General features: G+C 40.4%; 1 protein-coding gene across 6 annotated transcripts in view; it reads right to left on the bottom strand.

The window, feature by feature from the left end:
* Positions 1-222: 222 nt before the first annotated feature.
* LOC140718658 (CTD small phosphatase-like protein 2) overlaps positions 223-27,579 on the bottom strand; it is a 72,061-nt gene continuing 44,704 nt past the window's right edge. For all 6 annotated transcript variants that reach the window (XM_073032686.1, XM_073032680.1, XM_073032684.1 and 3 more), the window contains 9 exons: positions 27,137-27,355; positions 22,850-22,970; positions 18,509-18,620; positions 17,947-18,033; positions 10,523-10,585; positions 9,483-9,562; positions 6,715-6,841; positions 3,177-3,272; positions 223-2,543 (listed from right to left, as the gene is read on the bottom strand). In XM_073032686.1, coding sequence (XP_072888787.1) covers positions 2,478-2,543; positions 3,177-3,272; positions 6,715-6,841; positions 9,483-9,562; positions 10,523-10,585; positions 17,947-18,033; positions 18,509-18,620; positions 22,850-22,970; positions 27,137-27,355 — 971 coding nt within the window. In that variant the 3' untranslated portion in view covers positions 223-2,477. The remainder of the gene's footprint in view (positions 2,544-3,176; positions 3,273-6,714; positions 6,842-9,482; positions 9,563-10,522; positions 10,586-17,946; positions 18,034-18,508; positions 18,621-22,849; positions 22,971-27,136; positions 27,356-27,579) is intronic.

Below are 27,579 nucleotides of genomic sequence, written 5' to 3' on the forward strand. Positions count from 1 at the left end.
ATCATGACAGTTGTCTTGATTTTTAAGGCATTAAGTGCAAAACAAAAAGTTGGAAATGTGATTTTTTTTTTTGTTGCTGCAGGAAGGGACCGAGGCAGAGACCAAGCTTCTTTTGAAAGCGCATCAGATCATTTTGACAAGTAGATGTGCAGGCTCAAAGGGAGAGGGCCGGAGTAGTAGGATTTGATTTCTGTGATGCACAACTTGCAAAACTTCAAAATGTTTGTAACATTTGTAAAAGTAATGTTCTGTACATTTTTTATTTCAATAAAGACAAAATGACAACAGCATAAAGAAAGATGCCCAGATGCCCTAAGGTATTTAAATACATCTCAAAGGTTATCATTAAAGTGAATCTGTAGTAAATAGATTCCAGCAAGCAAAATACCTTTCTTTAAATACAAAATCAGTATTTCTCTGAAATGCAAACGCTTTTCAAATTATTTTCTGCAGAAAAACCTGCCATGATTAAAATATTTAATGAAGGATAAAAGGGTTTTCTTTTCCTCCCCACAAAAAACAGGCTTATTCTACATGCTAGATTTGAACGTTTCAGTGTCACAATGTGCTAGCTACATACACAATAGATAATAGTAAGAAAAGCGCTCAACCTGATGAAAAGTTAAAATCTTCATTAATACACTGAAAAAGAAGACATAACTCATGCCTTTCATAAAATCAAAAATACAAAAATTAAACCGCTTTCTTTAAAAAGTTTTCTCCTTACTTTAAGGATTTTTTTTTAAATGAAGCTGCATGTAGTTTTGTACAAGAAAGTTTTGTACAAGTAAACTGGTAATATACATAAAAAAATTTAACTGGCATCCTCATTCATGTGCTGCTCACCATTCTTCTGCTACCACACACCTCGACCTGAACAATCTTCTAAAGGCCTAAACCAAAGGAAATGCACCTAGCTCCTCTCTGTAAAAAAAAAGTGCCGCTTTCTCCAGTTTCCTTAGAAAATGAGTCCGTGGCCATACTTGTGGTATATCAATGCAGTCTAGAGGCAATTCATGCAATGCTCCTTCGAGTAAACAATACCATGGGAAAAAATAAGCCAGCAAATATACCAGGAGTGGGTGGGGGAAAAGGGAGACATTTTGTTTTTAAAACAGGGGACTAACAAGCTAATTTATTGTTGGAAAGGATGGGGACGGAGGGAAAAAGGGAGAAGAGGGTGAAAACAGCTAGGTCCTATCAGCTTGGCTTGCACACTGCCATTCTCACCCCAATACTGACCATTCTTCTATCACATTCACCATGAAGATCCCAAAACCAATGGCACTACATTGTGTTGTGACAGTAGATGCTCGAAGACAGACCTGAGCCCATTAGATTTTTTCAGCTGGAATAATTGTTCCTCACTTGTCCGCGGCACACTTCCCATTCTTCCCCCCGCCCAGGTTGAGACTGTGTAAGCTTATGGATTAAAAAAAAGATTAAAATGTAATTACAATATTTAGAATTTGTGTCAATCCCTCTTCTTGTGTCGTCACCCCTTCTCTTACAAGATTACAGCTACTGTGGGTGAAAATTTCTGTTCTTTAATATAAATAAATGTGTATGTTACGTATGTGATTTATTTTGACTAACCTATAGATTTTTCATCTTTATTTTAACAAATATACATTAATTCACACCCAGTTGAAGCAGGAAGGTGGTGACTCAAATTAGATAAGATTCTGTCTTGTTTGGGGAATTGAAGAGGGTTGGGGTGGGTGGCATTCTACATTACATTATAGTTAAAAGGAATGCTTTAATAATTGGATATTATTTTATATACTAGAAAAACAAAAGCCTAAAACCTGAACCATATTTTTTTGTATTTTTTTTAAAATATAATATACTGGCCATTTCTGTTGAAATGAGACCTGCATTTTAAAAAAAGTGGGTACAGACCACTTTAAAAAGCACCACCCAGAGGAAAACCAGAATCAGAATTATCCTCCTATGCAAACCTGTGACAATACAGGTTAAGCCAAATGCTGGTGGCAATAACAGAAGTACTTTTAGAAAGTGTTGATTTGTGTGTCACAAAAGAAAGTGCCAACCACTGACAGATCATAGACCACAGTCAAAGTCTCATCAACATGTATTGCAACAGACCACAGCATTTCACACTTGTTACCAGCAAACTGTCTTTAGAAGCACATCAAATAGGATGACAGAATATCTATTGCGTGCTGTACATGTGCTATTGGGATCTGCAGGTTCAGATTTTTTTTTGACTGCATATACCGTTTCTTATTTTGTTAAACCCCTGCAATATCCTTTTCTATTCCAAACCACCCTAAATCGTTTGAGGCCAGGTTCACTCTCTGCAACCCCTTGGTTAATTCTGGGTGTCCAAGACAAGAAAAGCAAGACGAGGTACAAAAATGCAAATTTCAACAGTAATGGCAATGTCCTGTAGTCCAAAGGGTCCTGCTTTTGACTTCTCTGCCCCCTTCAGAGTTGGTGTTGGCAACATGGTCTTAATCCGGAGGGAGTAAATCATGCAAACGAAACTTCTCTCGGATGTGGGGTCGAACATCTTCATTCTGAGAGAGAAGTATATTAAAAGAGTTCAATTTAGGTAATTATTAGCAACCAGTAACATCTCCATGGTGTTGCCACAGGATATAGGGGAAAGCAGTCTAAGCAAAAAAGTGCCCTCATGCAGCATATGGTACAGTATTTCTATGTCAGGGATTCCCAACCTTCTTAATGTCATGGACCAATACCATTAAGCAAGGGGTCCGTGGACTCCTAGTTGGGAACCCCCAATCTAGAACACTATCGACTTGATAGAGCTGTGCAACTGAGGAAATGACTAGTATGAGTAGCAAACTTAGCATCTCATTTCAATGTGCAAGACCTTGCTAAATGACTTAAATACATTTCTGAGTAATCTTTTATCGCCTATAACATCCATATCTCACCGGGTATACGTGCTGAGAGACACAAGAATTACTTGACTAGTGAGTGTATTGCAATTAACTCCAGAGCTGCCCTTAGACATCAAGATAAAAGTTAGGAATGGAGATTAGAGAAACTTTCTTGCCATTCGAAGTATAATTACTAGACAGCATGGATCAGATAGATGAGCAAAGACTAGGCAATAAGCGAGGAAACTTCCACCTAAAGCCTTATAGAGAAATGTATGCTATTTAATGACAGAATTCATAACTTACCAGTTCTACAAGTTTCTCTAAAAATGGAATCAGCTTCAAAAGCTCCGTGTCATTCTTATCCATGAACCAGCTTTCAATTGGAATTCCATTGGATAGCTGATGGAAAAGGATTGAGAGCATATTTTACCATAACTCAAATAGCTTGTTACACAAGTTACAGCAATAGCTGTTGTACAACATCTGAACATTCACATCTCAAACTGGAGGAGTCAGGGAGAATGAGTGCACAGATTAACAATCACAAATACTGAAAATACTCCAAAGCAACATTCATTTACTATTTCTTTTATTCAGTTTTCCCCATGCATCATCTTTCCTAAATTAGGAAAGCAGCCAGACAGAACAGCAAGGACCCAACCTGCCCCAAATAGAATAAGCATTATGAAATTATTTGGCCCAAGTTTATTGTTCTTTAAGGATACAATAACATCTACAATACAGAATACAGAGACCCCTTCTAATTCATTTAAACCCTTCAGAACATCCTCCATTGCTGTTTCTCAGTTCTGGACTTCAATTCTTTTGGAGATATTTCCTGCACAACATTCAATATCATAATGTAACTTCATCTCCTCAAGATCAACAAGCAGGACTACCTTGGGAGACTCGTTGTTTCATCTGGTTCCTGTCCTACAGAACTTATTTCCCCTTGTGACTGTAGTCTGTCTCCATCTGTCCAGTCTCTTTCATTTAGATCCCTGTCACCTCTGATACTATATATTTTTCAGACTTTGGCTCCCAAATCAATTTTTTTAATCACAGTAATTGAATCCCTCCATCCCACATCAAAAAAAGCTGACGGTCCTTTGCTTCTTCCACCAACAAAGGAATGACCAACCTGGCTGAAAGTGCTTACACTGAACAGGCTTTCCATTAATCCGACACACTTCCTCTGAACCTTAACAGTCCAAACCACATCCGTCTGTGGGACCGTCCTTATTTTTTCCCTTTTCAGTCTCCCTCTCATTTCTTTCTGCAGCAACATCAATGACTACAAGGGTAGGTTTGTTTAATGCTCTCACATAGAACCCCAATTTCATTACCTCTGCTGCAACTTTCATCTTCTCATCACTTTCACACCCTCCATAGTAGACTCTTCCCTTTTACGTCCTGACTTTTCTATCCCTACATCAGGCAATAGCTAATAATCAGTATCAATTACATTCCCACACCCTCCCACAACTTTTTACCAAATCTGCTCCATCTGCTTCCCATATTTGCTTCCAATTAATTCTGTCAAAGCTCCAGATCCATCATATCTTTTCTACATTCATGTTTCATGGACATTTTTTTCTTCTTTTACTGTGTCTTTCTCTCCATGGTGTTCAACAAGTCTCTGAATTGCATCTGTTCCATTTTCTACATGTATCCCCCTGAGCAAGATAAATGTTCGATAAAAACACAAAATGCTGAGTTCTGCCAGCATTTTGTGTTTTTATTTATTTCCAGCATCTGCAGATTCACTTGTCTGCAAGATAAATGTTCCTCCTGTTGTCATCCTCCACTCCAGTGTCAAAAATTGATTTGGGACCCGTGTCTATAATTTCCATTACTTAACACTATGCCACCACTGGGCTCATCTTCTCATTTCCTCTGCATTAAACACTTACAAAACGACTGTTCCCTAATTCAGACTTTTACTTTCACCAACATGGGAGCAGGTGGTAGATGGCCGCATGAGCAGCCAGTGCATATCACAAGTCCTGGTGACACCAGGCATACAATCTCTTAAAGAGTACTGATAATGGCTGGGGTCACCCGTCTTGTAAAGACACTGCCCAGGAGGGAATGGCAAACCATTTCTGTAGAATTTGCCAAGAACAATCATGGTTAAGACCATAACTGCCCTCATCATGACACATAATGATGATGATGACACTTACCCTGCAGCATGCCCTGCTTTATTTTCAGCATCTGTAACATTTTGTACCTCACAGTTCCATTTATTTATCTTCTATTTTCAGACCCTCCAGAGAAATTAGCTGTGAATAACATGCCTTCATCACCCTCTCAACCAACACCATCACCAGCTGTACTTCCCCCTCTTTCTTATTCCTTCAAGACCGAGGATGGCTTATTTACACTCCACTTCTGTAGGCTACTGAAGGGGCTGATGAGGCAACTGTGGGAGCCACAGAGTCTGCCATAAGAGAAGCAGTTGGAGCTTAAATGGAAGAGTACTGAATAGGTACCTGACCACACTGCCATGCTGTTAAGGTTATCAAGAGGCCAGTCACTTACAAGCAGGATACCTTTGGCCTTAGGGCCAAGGTATTAATGGTAGCCTTGGGGATATTGATTGAGGAGAATTTAGAAATTTATTTCATCTCATATTGCACAGTATATATACTCTGTGATCCCTTCAGTGATCTTTCTTCCATCATAAAACCAGGGTTGTGGTGCTCAGCTATGGTCACACAATGTTCAATTCTAGTCATAACTCTTCAACCAATGGAACAAAACGGAGATAATTCTCGAACATGGGCTCTTCAGAGGTTAAAAAATAAATGTGCCAGGGAGAGACCATCTCCAACAAGATAATCTAATCACTTATCCTTGGCCTGAGTATCTTTTGTTTCCTTTTGGGTCCTCAGATTTCTTTCCACATTCCAAAGAAGTACCAGTTAGTCGGTTAATTGGTCATATAGGTGTAATTGGGTTGCATGGGCTTGTTGGTGGGTGGTGGGTTGGAGATAGTTTCTACCAAAAGAGGTGTAAGGCGCTCCTTCCCTCCTCAAGCCTGCAGATCATCCTTGGGCAAGCTGTAGCACCTGCATAGCTCCCACCCCACCAATCAGGGTCACATGAAGCCATGGGAGCAGGTGATGGATGGTCATATGAGCAGCTGGTGCATATCACAAGTCCAGGTTATGCGACCACTGACGCCAGGCAATCTCTGAAGAGCATTGATAATAGCTGGGAGTCACAATATCTTGTAAAGACATTACCCAGAAGAAGGCAATGGCAAACCACTTCTGCAGAAAAATTTGCCAAGAACAATCATGGTCAAAGATCTTGATTACCCATGTCATATGACACAGCACATAATAATTATGATAGGTTCGCTGGGCCAGAACATTAATGGAAGATGGATGTAACTGGCAAGACCAAAATGCTGTGTGGCTTGCTGAACCATTTCAGTTTTTATAAGTTAGAAGGTCTGAAATCAGATATACAGTAATAGAGACAAAGCAAGGAGAGACAATTTGTTATCCTAAGAGATATTAGTGAATCAGTTTTTATGTTAATCTAAATACAAGCTTATTAATTTATATTAATTCCAGAGCTTTTTTTTTAAAAAAAAATGACTGAATTCAATTCCTGATGGGATCTGAATTCACACCTTTGGATTTGTCCAGGCCACATAACTACCAAACTATGAGCTTCATAAGAAACAGGACACCTCTCTATTTCTAACCTCCTGGGTCCTCAAGGAACCGCAAGGAAATTTACAATTTAGCTTCTATGAAGCAAAGCCAAAGAACACAATACAAACTCTCTGGCACTCTGCCCCCCACTGGATGGCTCTGGAACTAACCTGATATGCAAAGGCTTGCGGAGAGTTGTCAATAATGATTGTTTTCGAAAGATCCCTTCCGAGAATATTTAAATCCTTTATGTAGTTTCCCTGCACACACACACAATGCTCACGGAATAGCCTATGCCTAGATGAAAAAAAAAACATTGCAGGTTAAGCATAATAATAAAATTATGGTGAACATGAAGGCTTTGAGCCAATAATTATACAGCAGTAACTGGCTAAACTGCAGATAGTAATGAAAGTAGTTTCAACATTAGCAAAAGCACCAGCACCTAAAATACATCTTGCACAAACTTTTGTAGATGCTGATAGAATCCAAAGAGGTGACGATATACAACAAAATACTAATAAACAGTAACACACAAAGTAGGATCACAGAATACAGCATCAAGCCAGGCAAAACTATATAGGAATATTTTCTATCAGAATCATATTATAATTTTATTCTTTTGCTTAATCCGCCATGACAGAATTGGTTAGCACTCTCACTTCTGAAAGGTATGATTGTGAGCACCTTATTTAGTTAGAGCTTTATTGTCAATGCAGAGGACAATGAGATTGCCGTGCTGTTATCCAGAGCAAAACAGTAAATTGGCAATTCAATTACTAAAAACACAATGACTACATTTCAAATACCGTCTGAGTTATTTATAGTGACCTCTAAGTCGCAAGTGAATTAAAAACAAACTCCAAAATGCGGCACTGTTTAGTTGCATGGCAGCTCAGAGGAAAAAGCTGTTTTTCAGTCTAGACTTCTGTGCAGAGATGTTTCTGTATCTCCTGCTGGATGGTAGGACATTGAATCGGTCATTACTAGGGTGGGATAAGTCCCACCTTTTCCTAGTGGTCAATGCATTACAGCACTGAGTGTTGTAAAGAGAGAGGCCAACTTTGACATGAGATATTAAACTAAAACTCGTTTTACATGCATGTATTAAGTCCTGTGTGGGTGGATATCAAAGATCTCATGGTATCATTCAAAGGAAGCTCTGCAGGTCCCTTAAGCAATGTTTATTAGTCAGCTAACATTGCAAACAAAACAAGTTATTGTGTGGATCTTGATGTGCACAAAATTGTGGCTACTATGTTTGTAATTAAAATGTTAAAAGGTTCCAGAGCATTGTAGAATCATGATAGACAATGAAGATGATCTTATGATCTTCCTTTCTGCATATTCCATTGTGATAATGGTTAAACTCAAAGTGGCTGCTGGTGGGGTTGGAGGGGACAAGTGGAGTAGGCAGTGAGGAGGCATTGTAAGGTCATGAAAGACATTAAGTGGAAGATCTTCCTTTCTACCTATTACATAGTATTAAAGGTTAAACTCTAAAAGTGGCTGGGTGTGGGAAGGAGTCAGTGAGCTCAATGGCATTAGCACAGGGACAAATATTTATCCCAAAAGTGGCATTGGAAATAGGCATTTTAGTCCAAACAATACTCTCTGCCTCCTTGCCAACAGTGAGCATGCAGTGAACAGTAACATGCCAACAGGTCATGTTAACTGAATTGGCAGTCCAGAGACCAGGACCAATAATGCAGAGAAAAATTTTAACCCCACACCAAAATAACCTGAATTCAGTTAAGTGAATAAAAATCTGGCACAAGTGAATTAAATGATTAGATCGTCTTTAAAATCCACCTTTGTTCATTAGCCTGCTTGTGCCTCTTGGAGAGCAGTTAATTCTCTCCTGACTCTTGAAATAAACCATTCTTTTCAAGGGACAATTAGTCAAGGATAATGAATTCTGGCCTAATTAGTGAAGTCCACATCTTTGAATGAATATAAAGCAACTGTGAGAGGTCTAGGGGGCAGCAGTACATTTTACTGGCCAGCAAATCACCCAAAGATCAGAGAAACCAGCTAACAGTTAATAACTTTCCTATCTTGCATCGAATATTAAAATAAAGGAGGAAACCTTCACTATTGGATTCTTTAGGTGATCATTTACAGAACAAAGCTAGGCAAGGTGCTTTAAGAATTACCTCAACGCACACATTTCACAACTACAAATTGGGTTACTGCTTGGATTGAGATTAACTGAAACTTCCTCTCAAAAAATCTGTGTCTCTCACTTTTAACTCTACTACTTCAGTGAATACAAATATCAATGCTTAACTGGGTCGTCAGATGGAATAGTTTCCACACAGACCAAAGATTTCAACTGCCCAGGGCAACATAGAAGTAATTCGTCTGATTAGTGAAAAAAACATATATTTTAATAGAGTTAGAAGTCCCAAGTCACTTCAAATGACCATGATCAAACACAATTTGACACTGTTGAACAGAAGGGTATGTCAGCAGATGTTTGGTCAGACACAGGCCTCAAGATGCCTCTTAAAGAAGAGTGTTGCGTTTAAAGGGGGATTTTACCCACAATAATGAAGGTCTGGGAGTCTAGGTTGGAATCAGGAATGCAGAAAGGGCCAAGAGAAGAGCAAAGGAGATGTGGAGATAGGAAGATTATTTCAGAGACCTAAAAAGAATTCAATCTTGAGAGCATGTATTTATAGAGATCACAAACGCGAGAAAATCTTCAGATGCTGGAAATCGAAAGCAAGTCACAAAATGCTGGAGGAACTTGGGCCATGCAGCATCAATGGAACTGAATAAACAGTTAATGTTTTGTGCTGTGACCCTCAGCCTGACCTGCTGAGTTCCTCCAGCACTTTGTGTGTTGCTATTTATAAACTAAACTATGAGCATATTAAATTATTTAATTTTCACCTTGTTATTAATTATACCACAACCATTTTATGGAACTTACCTGACTAGCTGTTTCTTAGGATCCAAAATATTCAGCAATTTGTCTGCATAAACTTTCTTAGAGGCAGTGAACAGAATAATCTACAGAAAGAATGAAGAAACGTCAAAGTACAATTGCCAATTTTTGGCAGTGGATTTCTAAGGCAGCATATATGGTACAAATATTTCATAAAAGCATTTTAAACTACACGTCCAAGATGTTGTAACCAGAACTTTCAGTCAAAAATTAAAAATCAGCTTAAACCATGACTAGTCAAAGTATAAGCAAATCTTGAGATTATTTACAATAACTCTATTAATGACATACAATTTCAAATGGGAACCTGTGTTACTTTAATTTTCTGCATGTCTCCCTGTCTAAATTATCCACTCTTTGCCTTTAGTGCTGCTCCAATGAAGTTCAAAATAGGTTTTAGGGTCATTATCTTTTCATTATCCTTCTGGACTGACCCCTTGAGTTCAACTATTTCAGATACTGATAATGTTATTTCCATTTACATCTCTTCAGGAGACAATCTTTAGTTGTCCCATTACCAATTTCACCTTGCAATATTGTCCCTTGTGCACTTTCCACCTTCCATCCAATAATAGAGATTCTCTTTCTCCATTGTATAAAACTTGCCTTACATTTCCACATATGATAGAAAAAAATCATGAATTTGAAACATCAATCCTGATTTGAGTCATCAAATTACACAAGCAAAGAAGCAGGCCTTTAGAACAGAGATGAGGAGGAATTTTTTTTATCCAGAGGGCGGTGAATCTGTGCAATTCATTGCCACAGGTGGCTGTGGAGGCCAAGTCATTGAATATATTTGAAGCGGAGGTTGATAGGTTCTTGATTAGTAAGGGCATGAAATGTTAAGGGGAGAATGGGGTTGAGGGGGATAATAAATCAGTCGTGCTGGAATGGCCTAATTCTGTTCCTATGCCTATTGGCTTTATGGTTTATGAAATTATGTTAAATGATTGAAAGAAAAGTTATGGCTACAGATCAACATAAACTACCACTGATTTTTACAGAAATACTTTTAAACTCACCTCATAAATCTGAGACATTCGCTCCAGGAATTCCCGAAAGTAAGGTCTCAACCGTACGTAAACCTACAACATGAATTGTGGAAAAGTTACTATAGCTTAAAAAAACGCAAAGTATTACATGTCAAAGACTAAAGGAGCAGGAAGAAATAATCAATAAACAAATCATGTTTAGAAAACTCAAGAATATTTTTGTTGACTGGTGCAAGGGATGGTGGTGAAAGAGAATGAAGACTTTATGTAGGATATTTTTTATTCTTTAAATAAATAAATCAATTAAATAACTATTCATTATAAGTAAGTGATTTAAGTATCTTTATAAGTATGTTCTTGAAACAGAACCTTATGGACAGAGCCAATCTGAATCATAATGGTGTGTCCACTCTGCTATGAAATGCATTGGACAAATGAAGATTGTAGTGGATCACATCAGCCAAGGAATTCTCACCATCACTATTCAATTATTTGTTGTCCTACATCACTACATTTCATAATATTTTATATTCTCGCCCTTCCCTCTAACTACCCTCATTTTGCAACCTTTGTTAATTTTCTTTCTCTAACTGCGCTAATTAACCCATCTCTGACAATCTACCTCCTCGGCAACACTAGCCTCTCCTCATCAGACATACCCTCTAGTCAGAAACATTCATCCCCTCTTCCCTGTGTCTTAACACTGGCTTCTTTTCTCTGGCAAAGGGTGTTTGACCTGAAGCATTAACATTCCACAACTTTTGTTAAAATTATAATGAATAATTTTTTTGCTGAGTTTTCTAATTTAACTATTTTTAGTTAAAATTTTCTACACCGGCATCTTTTTGATTATTGTAGGCATTTTTCACTCTTGGATCCCTCTATCTTCCCATAAGACAATAACCTTCTCTTTGGATCCAAAATGTCATAATTAAGTCAGAAATATTATGCACAGCATCCCAAAGGCTGACCCTAATTTTTTTTTTAAAAAATCAAAGTATTTTAACAAAGAAAAATAGCAGAATATATATTATACTACAACCAACCATTTTATACCAGTTACAAAAAGAATCTCCCCTACCCCTCAATAAACAAGAACGAATAGAACCAGCCAGACCAGTCAAAAATAGACACAAAGGGCTACTGTGTCTATAGAGCACCTGACACATACAAATAATTTTTCAGCATCCATATTTTTTGACAAAACTTAAAAAAGGTGGCCAAGTGGTGTTAAATCTCGCAGACTGCTCCCTGACCAAATAGCAGATCTTCTCAAATTTTATAAAGTACATGATATCTATGATCCAATGTCCATGTGTTGGAGGGGAAGAGTCTTTCCATTTGCACAAGATGAGCCTTCTGGCAGGAAGTCAACAAAATGCGATGAGATCAATTTGGAATTTGCTGAGGTTAACATTCTGAGAAGGCACTCCAAATAGTGCTATTGACCAAGAAGGTGTAATTAATTGTCCAAATATTTTTGAAAAAGTTTCAAAAATCAAACCCCAAAGGTTTAGTAATTTTGGATAGTGAGAGAATAACCTCTGGGGTACTAGATGCAGAGGAATCATATAGTATATTTATAAGACGTCTTATATTTTTAAAAAAGCATTGTGGCGACCCACTTCCTAGCGCACTCGAACCAGCTCACAAATAGCCAGCGTGCAGGCACAAAGGCCAGGTCCGCAACAAAGGGAAAAAAGCCTGCGGGGGTTTGTGAGTACGTGTCCCTTACAGCAACCACGCCAGGGGAGGGCGGGATGAGGGAGGCTTTAAAGCAAGGCTGTGAAGTTCGAATAAAATCATCTTTAATTGCAGTTTACTGACTTCGTGTCGTTATTTTAGCGCTGCGTGTAGCACACCGCTACAGCATATCGTTTTCTTATAAAACCTGTTTGATCGGTGAGATAATTAATGGTAGAAACTTCTCTATTCTGCGTGCCAGGACTTTTGCAAGGATTTTGGTATCCATACTTAAAAGGGAGATTGGTCGGTATGAACCACATTCAAGGGGGTCTTTGCCCTTTTTCAAAGTTAATGAAATAACTGCTTGATGTAATGTGGGAGGTAGTGAGTGGGATAAAAAAAACTCTTCAAAATCAGATAATAGCAATGGGAAAACTTTTTTTTAAAAATTCAGAAGGATATCCACCTGGGCCTGGGGATTTTCCACTCTGCATTACTCCTAATAGCTGAGTCTGTCTCCAGAGTCATGATTGCCTTCTCCAGATCAGCAGCTCCTGCAGATCTATATATGGGATGTTTAGCTTTTTAAAGAAATCATCCGGACCTTATGAGGTGGTGGATGAATCTGAGGAGTACAATGATTGGCAAAAGCTATGGAAGGATCAGTTAATTTCTATATTATCTGTTTGCTTTATGCCCTGTGCATCCCGTATCTCAGGTATACGTGACTAGCCGTTTTTTTGACGCAGTTGATGGGCTAGCAGACTCCCTGCTTTTTCTCCATGTTCATAAAACTCACATTGCAACTTGGAGATGAGATATTCAGCTTCTTTTTTTAAATTTTTTAAATTTTATTTTTATTTGGATAAGGTATTTACATATAAAACCTTTTCCATTTTTTATATATGTATAAATCTATATATATTTATATATTCACAAGTACACACTGAGATGATATTAAAAGAAAAATAATAAAAACAAACAAAAAAGGGGGGCATAACAAAGTAGGTAATATAGTGGGAATAAAAAAGAATATATAATTAGGCACTTAAATAGATATTTATGTATAATTGTAATTCCACACTATTAAACTAAATAATAATAGTTGTTAAAAAAATAGTAATAATAGTGGTTAAATAATAATTTCCATGCATCTCTTCTGGTCCATTTCTTTCTAGTCCAAAATATTGTGTGTAACCCTATGTAACTTCCATCGTAGGTGTTTGTATCCTAACACATTCATGCTTGCTCTTACCCACAGACATACTTATCCAATCCCTGTTTACTTATTTACTTCATTTTATTATTTTTTCCCAAATCTTTTTCCTTTACTTGTATTAATTCCACGTTTTCCAAGGGCTTGTGGTCTGTATGCACGGTGAACTCCCTTCCCTTGAGGAAGTATCGGAAATGCCGGACAGCCAGGTAGAGCGCTAGCAACTCTGTCAAAAGCACTGTACTTCACCTCTGGTGGCCGTAGGTGCGGTGCCGGCTGAAAAAAGCGAGCGGTCACCACTGGTCCTCGACGAGCTGCTCCAGGACTCCGTCGACTGCTGTGTTGGAAGCGTCGACTGAGAGTGCCGTGGATACATTGACTGTCAGGTGCACTAGGAGGGCCGCCTTTGCCAACACCTCTTGGCCTGCTCAAACACCTCCGTGGACTCTGTGTCCCATGCCACTTCTTTAGCCTTGCCGGCCATCAGGCTGAACAAGGGTCTCATGATGCGTGCCACCGCCAGCACGAACCGATGATAAAAGTTGACCATCCCTACGAATTCCTGCAAGCCCTTGATCGTGCTGGGCTTGGGGAACTGGCGGATGGCCTGGACCTTGTCCAGTAGGGGAACTGCGCCATGTCAGTGGACACTGTGGCCCAAGAAGTCGATCTCTGTCAGCCCGAACTGGCACTTCGCCAGATTGATTGCCAGTCCGTGGTCGCTCAGGCGTTGGCAGAGCTGGCGCAAATGTGCCACGTGCTCTTGGTGCGAACTGCTGACCACCAGGATATCGTCCAAGTAAATGAAAACGAAATCCAGGCTGTGTCCCACCGAGTCCATGAGCCTTTGGAAAGTTTGGGCTGCATTCTTGAGACCGAAAGGCATCCTCAGGAATTCGAAAAAGCAAACGGGTTGATGAGGGCTGTCTTGGGCATGTTGTCGGGGCACACTGGGATCTGATGGTATCCCCTGACCAGGTCGATTTTTGAGAAGATAGTCGCTCCGTGCAGGTTCGCTGTGAAGTCCTGGATGTGGGGTACCAGGTATCTATCGGCAGTTGTGGCATCGCTGAGCATTCTGTAGTCTCTGCAGGGCCTCCATCCTCCTGCAGACTTGGGCACCATGTGCAGTGGGGAAGCCCACGGGCTGTCTGAGCAGCGTACGATTCCCACCTCTTCCATCTTACAGAACTCCTCCTTGGCAAGATGGAGCTTGTCGGGTGGGAGCCTGCGAGCTCGGGCGTGCAGCAGCGGTCCTTGCGTGGGGATGTGGTGCTGCACGCCATGCTTGGGGTTGGCCATGGAGAACTGCGGGGTGACTATGGAGGGGAATTCCACCAACACCCTGGCAAATTCGTTACCTGAGAGGGTCACCGAATCCAGGTGGAGGGCCAGTAGCTTGGCTTCTCCGAGCTGGAAAGTCTGGAACGTCTCGGTGTGGACCAAACGCCGGCCTTTTAGGTTGACCAGGAGGCAGCTGGCTCGTAGGAAATCTGCCCCTAGTAGTGGCTATGACACTGCTGCCAACGTGAAAGTCCAAGTGAAACTGCTGGACCTGAAATGCAGTGAGATAGTTCGCAGGCCATACGTCCGAATACTGGTGCCATTTGCAGCAGTGAGTTTAGGGCCTGGGACCATGTTATGAGTGTCCATGTTCGGGGGGGGGGGGGGGGAGTACGCTGACTTCAGCCCTGGCGTTTCCCGGAAAAGCACATGGTGGACGGGAGTGGCGCACGCCTGAGCTCCATCGTTGGAGATAAAAACACCATTGTTCCGAACTTTTGTCTTTTCCCCCGCGAGTCTCGACGGCTTCGGTTACGGGGCCTGGGCTTTGGGGCGCACGATTGTGGCTAGGCCAATGGAGGCTGCTCCACATTGCTTGCTCTGCCAAAGGACGTCTGCTTTAGCCGCGACCCTGCGTGGGTCGCTGAAATCCTCCCTCACGAGGAGGCGGCGGCGAATGTCCTCTGGCATTTGCTCGAGGAACAAATGTTCAAATAAAAGGCATGGCTTACGGCCGTCCATGTGTAGGAGCCGCGGCGGGAGAGTCTGAAGGTACGGATCAGGAGCGCCTTAAGCTTAGTGTACCTATCCTCCATTGGTGGCTGGCATAGGAAGTCGATGATCTGGCCTGCCGTCTCCTGGTTGAGTGTGCTGACCACGTAGTAGTACTGCGTGGCGTTGGCTGTAATGTCTCTGATATTGTACTGGGCCTCAGCCTGCTCGAACCAAATGTGGGGCTGAGAGGCCCAGAAAGTCAGGAGCTTCAGAGAGACCGCACTGTGCGAGTTGCTCGAACTCATGGCTGGACACTGAGTCACTGGCTCCGGATGCCGTCTGGAACGTTGGGGTCACAATGTAGTCACACGCAACGCGCTACTAAAGAAACACACGGAGGCAGAGAGAGCTGAACTCAGAATGCCTTTACTGACCCAAAATTGCGCGCTTAAATCTTGTCTCCCATGGGCCCCTGCGACCCGTGGGGTGGACGTTACATCAGACTGTCCCCGGAAGGTCCGCCCCGAGTGGGTAGTTCCAAACGCGCTGCTGCATTTCTGCCCGTGGCTCCCAATAGCGGTTCGAGTCCCGCGTGTGCAGGCCACCACAATCCACACATTAAGTGTTTACTTGGGCGCCCTCTGAGCTAAATCAGGTTGAGCTCCTGCCCAACCCACCCTTAATTAAGAAACAAGAAAAAAAACAGCACTAGAAATTTCCTCAGCTTATAAATATCAACATCGTTTGGGATTTTAACATACTTACAACTGGTATTACAAGTTTGCTAATTAATGAGAGATGAATCCAATTTGGTAAGCATATTGAAGGATTCAAAATTAAACCTAATCTTGAAAAGATTCCCCCCGTACCAAAAAAAAGCGAGTGACCACAAAGAAAACATATTTCCACGACAAAAGACTAGGATGATCATAATATTTTTTCTGGATACAGCAGGAAACTATCAATTCTGCAACTGTTTATGAATAGTCCACCGGAGTTCCACATGTGAAAAATGCATTACTGGTCCATGATCTTGTTCTGTGTTTTGCTGCCGTGACGATACGCTCGGTTACGTAGCCCATGGATTTCTCCGGGTCCAGAAATTCTTTCTCCATCCCGTTGTGTAATGCGGAGTCGAGCAGGGAACAGTATACCCTATCAGATATTCGGCTGGTCACACAGCAGTTTCCTGATGTCCGTGAACCCAGCTCCAGCTTTGGCATCTCTTGCGGTGTAGTTTGGAAAAATAGCGATGGGTTTCCCATTGTAGTTAAGCGAAGTCTGGTTTCAAGCTTGACATAAAACATTGACATAGTCCTGATAATAATGTAGTTTAACTATAATTGCACGCGGTTTACCGCTTTTTTTTTGGTGTGAGACTCCGATGCAAGCAGTCGATAAGAAAATCTTTGTCCAGTTTAAGCACTTCTGACAGTAATTTAGAAATGGACTCTACGGAACTTGACCCGGGCCCCTCAGCAACCCCCAAAATACGGAATTGTACCTCCTCATTCTTCCCTCTATGCCTTCACATTTATCACTTAAGTCCTTCAGCTCCAACTTCAGGGCGTTTACGATGGTTTGAAGCGATATCATTTCATCTGACCACGTGATATGCCGTCTTCCATGTCTTTAACATTACCATTACTTGGTCAATCTCAACTTGGGTACGTGCCGCATTGTTTGCTAACTCAGTTCTTACTATCTGCAACTCATTTTTCAAGTAGTTTAAATTTTCGGCTAGGGTATTCTTCATCTCGTTTTTCAGGTAGTTGAGATCTTCGGTAAGGGTGTTTTTCAGCTAGTTTTTCAATGTAGTTGAAATCTTCAGCGAGGGCATTTTTCAGCTCTGGTCTTATCACCACAGAGATGTCCATTCCTAGCTCCGAGAGGAGCTGAATCTTTCGGTCTTCCGTGTCCATTTCGCCTGAGTTCGTACGGGGCAGGGTAGGCTGACCCTAATTTAACTGTACTTTCTGACATGCTTTGACAAAGGTTCACAAAGGGATATGTAACACAAAGTGCTGGAGAAACTCAGTAGGTCAAGCAGCATCTACAGAGGGAAATAAACTGGTGACATTTTGGGCCAAGGCACTTCATCGGGGTTGGAAAGGAAGGATGTTAAAGCCAGAATAAGAAGGCGGGGCGGGGGGAGGAAGGAAGCTAGTAGGTGAGAACAGGTGAGGGGGGAAGGTGGGTGGATGAAAGGGAATGTGATAGATGGAAGAGGGCTAAAGAAGGAGGAATCTAATAAGAGAGGGCAGTGGGCCAGGGAATAAAGGGAGGGGGGTGGGGAACCAGTGGGAGGTTACGGGCAGGTCTTGCGGGTAGGAGAGGGAAAACAAAGGGATGAGAAAGCCTCCAGAAATGAGGGAAATCAAAATGTAGGTGTGGGATGGGGTGTGAGGAAGGACAGTGGAGTTGTTACCTGAAGTTGATGAAATTAACGTTGATACTACAGAATATGAGGTGTTGCAACTCTAGCCTGTGTTTGGCCTCATTGTGGGTTAAGTGTGGTGCAGTATTCCCAAACTGCGAGAATAGGTAATCTTACCTGGTAAATCACGTCCTGAAAAAGGACAGGAAAGGTAAGTGCCGCATCATCCAGTTCATTGAGACTGCAGTGCACCAGGGTCTCATCCTGCCGAGAGAAAGCATTTTCAAGTATCACAAAACAACATTAAAGGAATGTGAACATTAAACGGCCATTTTAACAAAGAGCACATTGAGGTATAATCTTATGCAAGGTAAAGTGGAAAAAAGAAATCACATAATTAGACTTTACATAACCAACTTCTGATACATTAAGTAAAAAGTAAAGTCAAAAAATTAAGATCACATGTTACTTGAAGACAAATGCCTGTTTGCATGAACTAACCATTCCCTCCCTATTTTTGTTCTTTCTGGTTCATAAACTTATCAATCTCAAGTATAAGAAAAATACAAGATAATTTGAAAATCAAAATAATATTTTATCTCCTGCACACTGAACAACATCATCTTATTTCAGATACTTTTACTGTATAAATGGAAATTCCATGTAACATACATATAATGTGTGAATATTTCAAAGCACATTATTTTATACATACACTTTAAAGCATAATTTCGCTCACCAAATCTAGGACCAAAGAGAATTCAGGTGTACTTCTGGTTTTAAGTGGCAGGGCGGGTTTCCGACTGAGCTGTTCTTCCGTTAGTGGTGGCACGTGCTTGATGAAGTAATAACTATCAAACAAGCAGAAGTGAATGGTTAAACAGTTGGGTGAATGCATTCACTTTAGAGCAATTGGATTCGCTACATGACACAGCATTCAATTTCTTAATGGTGTCTTCAATAACACTAGGATACCTTTATTTTTTAAACTATCAACAGTGAATAAACAACAAGCTTGGTAATCATATTCTTACCAGCTCTTTGAAGTCCATGGGTGTTCATTTCAAAATCACTCAAGAAACTGGTGATACTTCTATCTTCACATGAACCCGCGTATCACATCATTCCCAAAGCAGAAGGTGATACGACAGTTGTAAAATATGTGATATGGTATAGGAGGAAGCCACTTAGCCCACTGAGATTCTCAGGACAATCTCATCAGGACTATTCTCCCACTCATTTCCTTGTAACCTATTTTGTCTATGATAAATTTACATTTGGAAATTCTTCTAATTTCCACCAGCCAATAGTGGCTCTCATGGCTAAAAAAATGTTAAGGAAAGTAAACAACATTTCTGTATCTATGTCAGTGTCTTTTGGTAAATTAATATACTGTATTGAGGTAGAACAAGGTAAAACAATAACAATTCAGAATAAAGGGTGAACAGCTAAACTCAGGCAGACAATAACACACAAGGTCATAATGAGGTATATTATGAGGTACAAGTCCATCTTATCGTTCTAAGGGACTACCTTAAAACAGTGGGATGGAAGCTGCCCTTCAGCCTGGTGGTATGCGCTTCCAAGCTTTTGTGGGAGAAGGTACAATCAAGTAAGCAATGCTCACCAATTTTGATGACTTCTAAGAGTAGGTGTGACTGCAATGCGTACCAATGTTAGTGCAGCAGCCGTGCAGTAAAGTACGCTGCTCCCAAGCATAGCCACCATGCACCATGTGCAATGGAAAATGTACACAACCACATACCACAGAAATTTCTGCAAGCGGTAAATACTTCAAGCAGATACAAGAATCACTTCTCTTTTTTTCATCCTATTTGGATTACCCTCTCATCCCTTTCTCTTCTCTCACCTGCCCATCACCTCCTTCTGATGCCCCTCCTCTATCAGGTTACTTCCTCTTCCACCTATTACATCCCAGCTTCTTACTTCATTCCCCCATCCTCCCTCACCCCCCCACCTGGTTTCACCAATCACCTGCTAACTTGTACTCCTCCCCTCTCCCCACTTTCTTATTCCTGCTTCTTGCCCCTTACTTTTCATTTCTGATAAGGGTCTCAAGCTGAAACATCAACTGTTTATTCGCCTCCATAGATGTTGCCTGATCTGCTGAATTCCTCCAGCATTTTGTACATGGTGCACAAGAAATCAACTGCACTTAAGTTCTTCTAAGCTCCTACAATTTAAGTATCCTAATCATTTTCTGTTCTTGTTTTGACTTCAAAATTCCTTATCTTAAAAAAATTTACTTCTTCAGAATTAGAAAAACCATGTGCTTCAACAGAACTCCACTTTACTGGAGATACCTGCTGCCCTCAAGTACAAACCAATGCCACCAAAAGTAATTAATATTTGATCTAAAACAAATACATACACTGACCACTAGATAGCAGCACTTAATCTCTAATTCTTATCTGAATGTAGAAGGGGCAGGTATGCAGATTTACCAGTTTATATTAAAACCTATGGTAAAAGATCTGAGCAATATTACAAATAATAGGTGGTACAGGCTCTGCCATTCAAATGGTCACGATATATCTAGTCTTTACCCTCAACCACATTAATCTCCATGCTAATAATTCCAAAACAAAAATCCCTCCTCTGAATATCACATGCAGCACATTGGGTAGAGAACTCTAACAATACACAGCCCACTGAGTAACAGCATTTTGCATCTAACACCAGGCCCTCAATCAATGCCATCACTAGGTATTGCACTGTATTGCTGCAAAATAACAAATTTCATGACATAAACACGAGATTCTGCAGACATTGGAAATCCAGAACAACACACAAATGTTAGAGCAGGGATTCCCAACTTGGGGTCCACAGATCACTTGGTTAACAGTAAGGCTCCATGGCATAAAAAAGGTTGGGAAATCCTATGCTAGAGGAACTTGTCAAGTCAGGCAGCATCTATGGAAATGAATAAACAGTTGACATTTTGGGCTGAGACCCTTCTTCAGGATTGGAAAGGAAGGTGGAAATAAGTCAGAATAAAAAGTGGGGTGGGGGGGGGGGGGGAGAGAATGAGGACAAGATGGCAGGTGAATAGGTGAAGCTAGGTGGGTGGGAAAGGTAAAGGGCTGGAGCAGGAGAACCTGATAGGAAAGGACAGTGGGCCATGGGAGAAGGGGAAGAAGGAGAGGCACAATAACCTTTAATGTTAAAAATTTGTCGTGGCAATGTGGATAGTGAGGAAGGTTGCCTGAGGATATCAGAGTCAAAGACAAAATCAAATTAAAAGTTATAACATCCCAAGGTGCATACATGTCACTATATTACACAAACAAAATGCTGGAGGAACTCAGCAGATCAAGCTGCATTAATGGAGAGGAGTGACGAGTTGACATTTCAAGCTGAGAACTTCCATCAGGACCATATACTACCTTGAGATTCATTTTCTTGTGGGTATTTACAGGAAGATAAAGAAATACAATAAAGCTTATGAAAAATACATAAACAGAGACTGACAACAACTGAAGTCCAAAAGAAGAAAGATAAAACAAAATAATTCTGAGAACATGATTTGTAAAGAGTCTTTGAGGGTGAGCCCTTCAGTTGAGTTGTGTTGTGGCAATAGAAGTGGGGAGTGAAATCGAGGATGCAGCGTACAGGGAGGTATTGAGGCCCAGGTCATGCAGCTTAATGATGGGTTTCAAGAAGAAGATAGTGTTGAATGCTGAGCAATAGTCAGTGGAGAAGTATGTATCTTCATTGTGAATGTGTAACTGAGCTGAGTGAAGGGCCAACGAAATTGCACCTGCTCTTGAACCAGATATAGACATAGATCGACATTCCTTGAGACCATGCTGTACCGACACAACATACGCAGGTAATATTATACTACAGGTAAGCTAAAATATAATTCAGAATGCATGTAGTAAGCTTTCGTAGTTCTCTGAAAGTGGCAGCACAGGAGATAGGGCGCAGAGAAGGTGTACAACATTCATAGTTCAAAACATAAAATCTAAAAGTTGGGATGTTATATTGCAACTTCACAAAGCATTTGTGAGATTGCACTTGATTATTATGTGCATTACTAGTCACCACACTACGAGGAAATGACTGTGCTGAAGAGAGTGCAGAGAAATTGACAAGGATGTTGCCGGATTGGAGAATTCATGGAGAAAATTGGACAGGCTGGGCTGTCTTTTTTCCAGAGCAAAGGAAGCTGAAGGGTGAGCTGATAGAGATAAGTAAAATTATAAAAGGTTAAGGTAGTCAGAATTTATTTCTCATCTCAGGGGTACCAAAAACAAACAGGTGAGAAGAGGGGAATCTTAGGGAAGATTTGAGGGTAAAGTCTTCATATAGAGAGTGGCTGACATCTGGAATATGCCGCCAAAGGAGATAAGATCAGATGCAATCACTACAAGGTACACTTACCTTTTGATCAGGCAAGGTATAGAAAGATGGAGACCTAAAGTATGCAAAAGGGATTAGTATCAATGGGCAAAAAGGCTGGGTAATGGATTTGTGTACAAATCCATGTGAATAAATCTAAAAATGGTATACTGTACAAGCGACTAACTCTTCAACAAAACTGGCAAGAGTTGTGTCTGATGGACTAAACGGCCTCTCTTCATTGTAATAGAAACAGAATTAAAATAGATTTTGTGGCAGTTTTCAAGTATTAAGGATCAACTTTATCATGCATTAGGAATTTGTTGTGCTGTGTTAGCACATCATGCAATAAAATGTGCATAATTATATAAATATCAGCATGTATTTACAATGAAAGCAACATTATAAAAAGTGGTTTAAAGTGTTTAATTTTATGCTTCAGACTTCTTTCTTAAAGTGGAGGTTGATAGGTTCTTGATTAGTCAGGGTTTCAAAGGTTATGGAGAAAAGGAAGGAGAATGGAGTTGAGAGGGATAATAAATTAGCCATGACGGAATGGCCAAATATGTTGATTCTGCTCTTATGTCTTATGGTCAAATCAACAAACAAAATATTCATAACAAAAGCACCAAAGCTGACCTTTGAAGTTCATGACAAAGTTATAACATTTGTACTTTCTGCAATGCAATTTTTAATAAATAGTTGGCAAACTTACGGATCAAAAACCTCCCAGTCCTCTTCATAGCTTGCTTCCGGATGAGCAGGTGGCTCTGGGTAAGTGTCAGGAGAAGATATCGTCTTGCAGAGTTCTGCATTTGTCACATTCAATTCTGGTGCTAAAAAAATAAAAATAAACAATTTGAAATTATCCGAAGGTGCATAATCATTTTAAAAAGATACTACGCCCCCTATAATTAGTGTGAGGAAACGCAGAACAATGACACCTTATTCAGACACCTACTTTACCTCAAAAGCTGCACTTACCCTCCACTACTGGTCCCCCACCCCCCAACTCCCATCCCTCAAATTTTTCAGACCAGACCTCTCCATGAATAAAAAGAACAAATAGAAAAGGACATGACTGACACAAAACATCATTGTCCATTTCCTTCCTGGATCAGAAAACTCTGGTTAGACAACATTCGGAGTATTGTGTTCAGTTCTGTTCATCTCATTATAGGAAGGATACAGAAACTTTAGAGCGTGCAGAGCAGATTTATCAGGATGCTGGCTAAACTGGACAGCATGTCTTATGAGGAAAAGTTGAGCAAGTTATAGCTTTTCTCTTTTGAGCAAAGGAGGATGAGAAGTGACTTGGAGACGGACAAGATGATAAGAGGCATAGATACCGTGAACAGATATGGGGCCCAAAACTCCAAATGTGGTCTGATGCCTTATCGAGCCTCGGCATTGCAACCTTGCTTTTACATTCTAGTCCATTTGAAATGAATGCTTACATTGCTTACTACCAACTCAACTGGTTAAGATGATGCTTACTCAGAATAATGCTATCCTGCCATAATTCACTCTTGCTTCCCCAGCCTCAAGTTCCAAATACTTCTTAAAACTTCTTCCAAGTACTTTATACATACGAAGATACATTCTACATCATCTGTCCTTTTAGGCAACAGATTCCACAGTACCACTTCTTTGGGCGAGAACCTTTTTCTCCTACTAACTGCCAACATCTATGGCTGTTGCTGTAGGGAAATTAGTCCTTCCTGTCTACTTTGCCTAGGTTCTTCATCCAATTAGATCTTCCCTAAGCCAACCCTGTTCCAAAGGAAACAATCACAATCTACCCAATCTTTCCTCACAATTAGTTTTGTTCAGCCCTAGCTTTCCTCTTTACTCTCTCTAGTATTCTCATGTCCTCCCTGCAAATGAGCAAGCAGAGGAAATGGATTTAAGCTAATTAATATAAGGGATGAGGAGGATATAATTTCAAGCAGCCACTTGCTATGATGGGACAGCTTTGCTGGAGGATGATAGAAACTTGGTAATAACCACCGATAGGAAAATGGAGACAGTTTGAAAAAAAGAAACGGGGATATAGGGAAAGTGGATCAGAATGGGACAAAACAAACAGCAAAAGGCCATGCTCTTCTGGCTATAAGCTTCTATTTCTTTTCTTCTGTGGCCATAGTACTAGGTAACTAATACTTCAATGATTGAGCACAATAACATGACTCAGGAATTAGAGGAAGTTTGATTTTGTATGGCAGATTTGTCAAACTAACAACACAATATCAAAGGGTTTGCAGCACTCCCCACAAAAAAACCCTGATGTTGGGTGTAATATACAAGTGTGGTTAAGGGATTAACATTAGCTACCTAACAAAAAGCAAGAGTAGTGACTGTGAAATTTTAGGGGGCGGGTGTACCTCAGTAGCATAGTGGTTAACACTACACTATTACAGCTCGAGGCGACAGAGTTCAGAGTTCAATTCTGATGTCCTCTGTAAAGAGTTTGTACTTGAGACTGCATCCTTATCTTCCAGATACTCCAGTTCCCTCCGATGTCCAAAAACATACTTGTTGATACATTAAATAGTCATCGTAAGTTGCCCTGTGACAAGGCTATGGTTAAGTATGGGTGGGTTGCTAAGAGGCATGACTCGCTTTGCTGGAAGAGCCTGTTCTGCGCTGTATCTTTAAATAAATAAATATAGATGGACAAATGAATGAATAAATAAGCAGCTCGCTTGGGGTTAGTAAGTGATCTTGTGGGGTGTCACAGGGATCAGGGTTGAAGCTAGTTTCCAACTCATAACTGTTGACAATCTATCTGAGTGACACTTATGAGTGTTCGAGTTTGCTTCTTTCAGGTAGAAAGGAAGTTGTGAGGGATGGAGGGAATATGCAATAGAATATAGACTGTGCAAGTGGGTAGAGGTCTATTGGAAAGAATGATGAGGTTATTCACATTAGTAGAAAAAACAGAAAAGGGTAGTGTTGTTTAAATGGAGAGAAACTGGAGTGAAATGTTTACAGATGGATCTGGATGGGCATACACAAATAACAAAAAGTTCCCATCAGTTACTGCAAGTAACCAGAAAGTCAAATGGAATACAAGTCTTCATTATAAAGAAGAAAGAGCACAAAAAACGAGAAGACCTGCTCTAAAAGTACATGGAATATGAGGGACTCGAGAAAGCTGTAAAGTAGGCAGTTCAGAGAAGATTGTGTTCACTCTATTTCTCTTTCCACAGATTTTCTATTTTTAATTCCAATCTCCAGTAATCTTTGCAGACCAGTGGCTAACTGGGAAGCATGGTACTAATTCTAAAGCACATGTATGGCAATTTGTAACTTCATAGCTTTGAACTCTATTGGTACTTTGCTCAGTACATGAAGAGTACTTAGGCTTGCTGAGGGATATTGGTTTAGTGAACAAAATTCTACATATATGGGGAGGGAAGCTTAGGACATGAAAGCACAATGGTGAGTCACATGACTCAGCTGCTTGGCATATAAAGTAAAATCAAGAGACACTGGGAAATCTGCCAAATATGAAGGAAGTTTATTATTAACACTGTGCCGGAAAGTCTTTAACGACTAATAAACACAGCATAGAAATAAGTATCAGGGCTACAATATCATTTCTTGAGTGTCATATTTTATACAAAACATAACAAAGATAGGCAGAAGGGGGCCTTATTAGAATGCTTATATGTATATTCTGATCCGTGACCTGAATGGCTAACCCTTGATGTCCAGACTGTGACCTTCAGTTCCACACAGCACAGAAATAGGCCCTTCTGCCCAGCTCATCCTTATTTGACCAAGTTACCTACTTGAGCAACTTTGTCACATTCTTCAAAAGACTAGCGTGCTGGTCAGTGATTTATTGTCTTTCAGTCCCATTAATTCTAATTACTCCACTAATTAGTTTTACAAATTTTAACTTCTCTGAACACCTCATTCACACTAGAAACATAGTAAACCACTATTTCCACTTGTCTGTTTCTTCCTTCCGGAAGTTTTGTATAGTGTCTCTGCCATTTTCTTATTTCCTAATGTATTTCCCCCCCTCTCTATTTGTAAAGGATACACATTACTTTTACCTAATCTTTTCCCGTTTGCATATCTATAGAAACCATTACTTTCAGATTTTACATTTTTCCCGATGACACTTATATTTTGCTTTTCCTTCCTTTAACTTCAAACTTGAAATATTACATGTTATTAACTGTGGTTCACTTGTTTAACTTCTGGTACTAAAAACACTAACAGCATAAGACCATAAGACACAGGAGCAGAATTAAGACATTTGACCCATTGAGTCTGCTCCACTATTTCATCATAGCTGATTTATCATTCCTCTCAGCCTCCTGCCTTCTCCCCATAAGCTTTGACCTCCTTAATAATCAAGAAACTGTCAACCTCCACTTTAAATATACTCAATGACTTAACCTCTATAGCTTCTTGTGGCAATGAATTCCACAGATTCATCACCCTCTGGCTGAAGAAATTCCTCATCTCTATTATAAATGGACATCCCTCTATTCGGAGGCCATGTTTTCTGGTCCTAGACTCCCCCACCATAGGAAACATTCTCTGCACATCCACTCTATCTAGTCCTTTCAATACTTGATAGGTTTCAATGCAATCCCTCCCATTCTTCTAAACTCCAGCGAGTACAAGTCCACAGCCAGCAAATGCTACTCATACATTAACCCTTTTATTCCTGTGAACCTCTTCAATACCATCATGTCCATGTTTTATAGCATTGCAGAGTAAACACTCAGGATGCTAACAAGCTCACTGAAGTCAGCATAATAGCAAAGATGTTTGAAATCAAACCCACTGTCTATTCTTGTGCCACTTTGGTTTCTGAGATGAGTAACTGTAATATGAGCCCTTCAAACCAATCCAGTCCTTCCTCAATTTCAAGGGCCCTCAATATACCACTCTGCCCACAACCACCAAAACCATCAAGGGTGCAGTAATTTACCAGAATTTGCAACACATCTGCTTGTCTGAAAAAAATCTGTGATACCTGGCATTGAGTGAATGTTACTGGCGACCTTATCTTCTGTATTATCTGAACTGCTGTCTGGGGACGGTGATTGTGCTGTCACTGCCTGACCAGAGTACAGTCCTCCTGTAGCTGACGTTGCAGTGCTGGTGGTTATCTCGTCTACCTGCTCCAATTCCAGCTGTTTGACTATTTCTTCGGCCTCCACAGCTTGACCTGGGGAGTCAGAACCTGATGTTCCTACAAAGATGATGGTAAACAATAAATTACATTATATTAAGAAATAACAGATTCGTCACAAGTATCTAAATATGTGTAAGATAACAAAACAACATACGTACATGTGTGTATGGAAAGAATAAATATTTTTCATTTGCCATGACACATTTTTTAAGTGGCTGTTCGTTAAAAGTGCCAAAAATGCCAGTAACATTAAGTATAAAATGAGCTCTCTCATGGTTAAG

The sequence above is a fragment of the Hemitrygon akajei genome, chromosome 30 (genome assembly GCF_048418815.1).
Source record: "Hemitrygon akajei chromosome 30, sHemAka1.3, whole genome shotgun sequence".
Lineage (NCBI taxonomy): Eukaryota > Metazoa > Chordata > Chondrichthyes > Myliobatiformes > Dasyatidae > Hemitrygon > Hemitrygon akajei.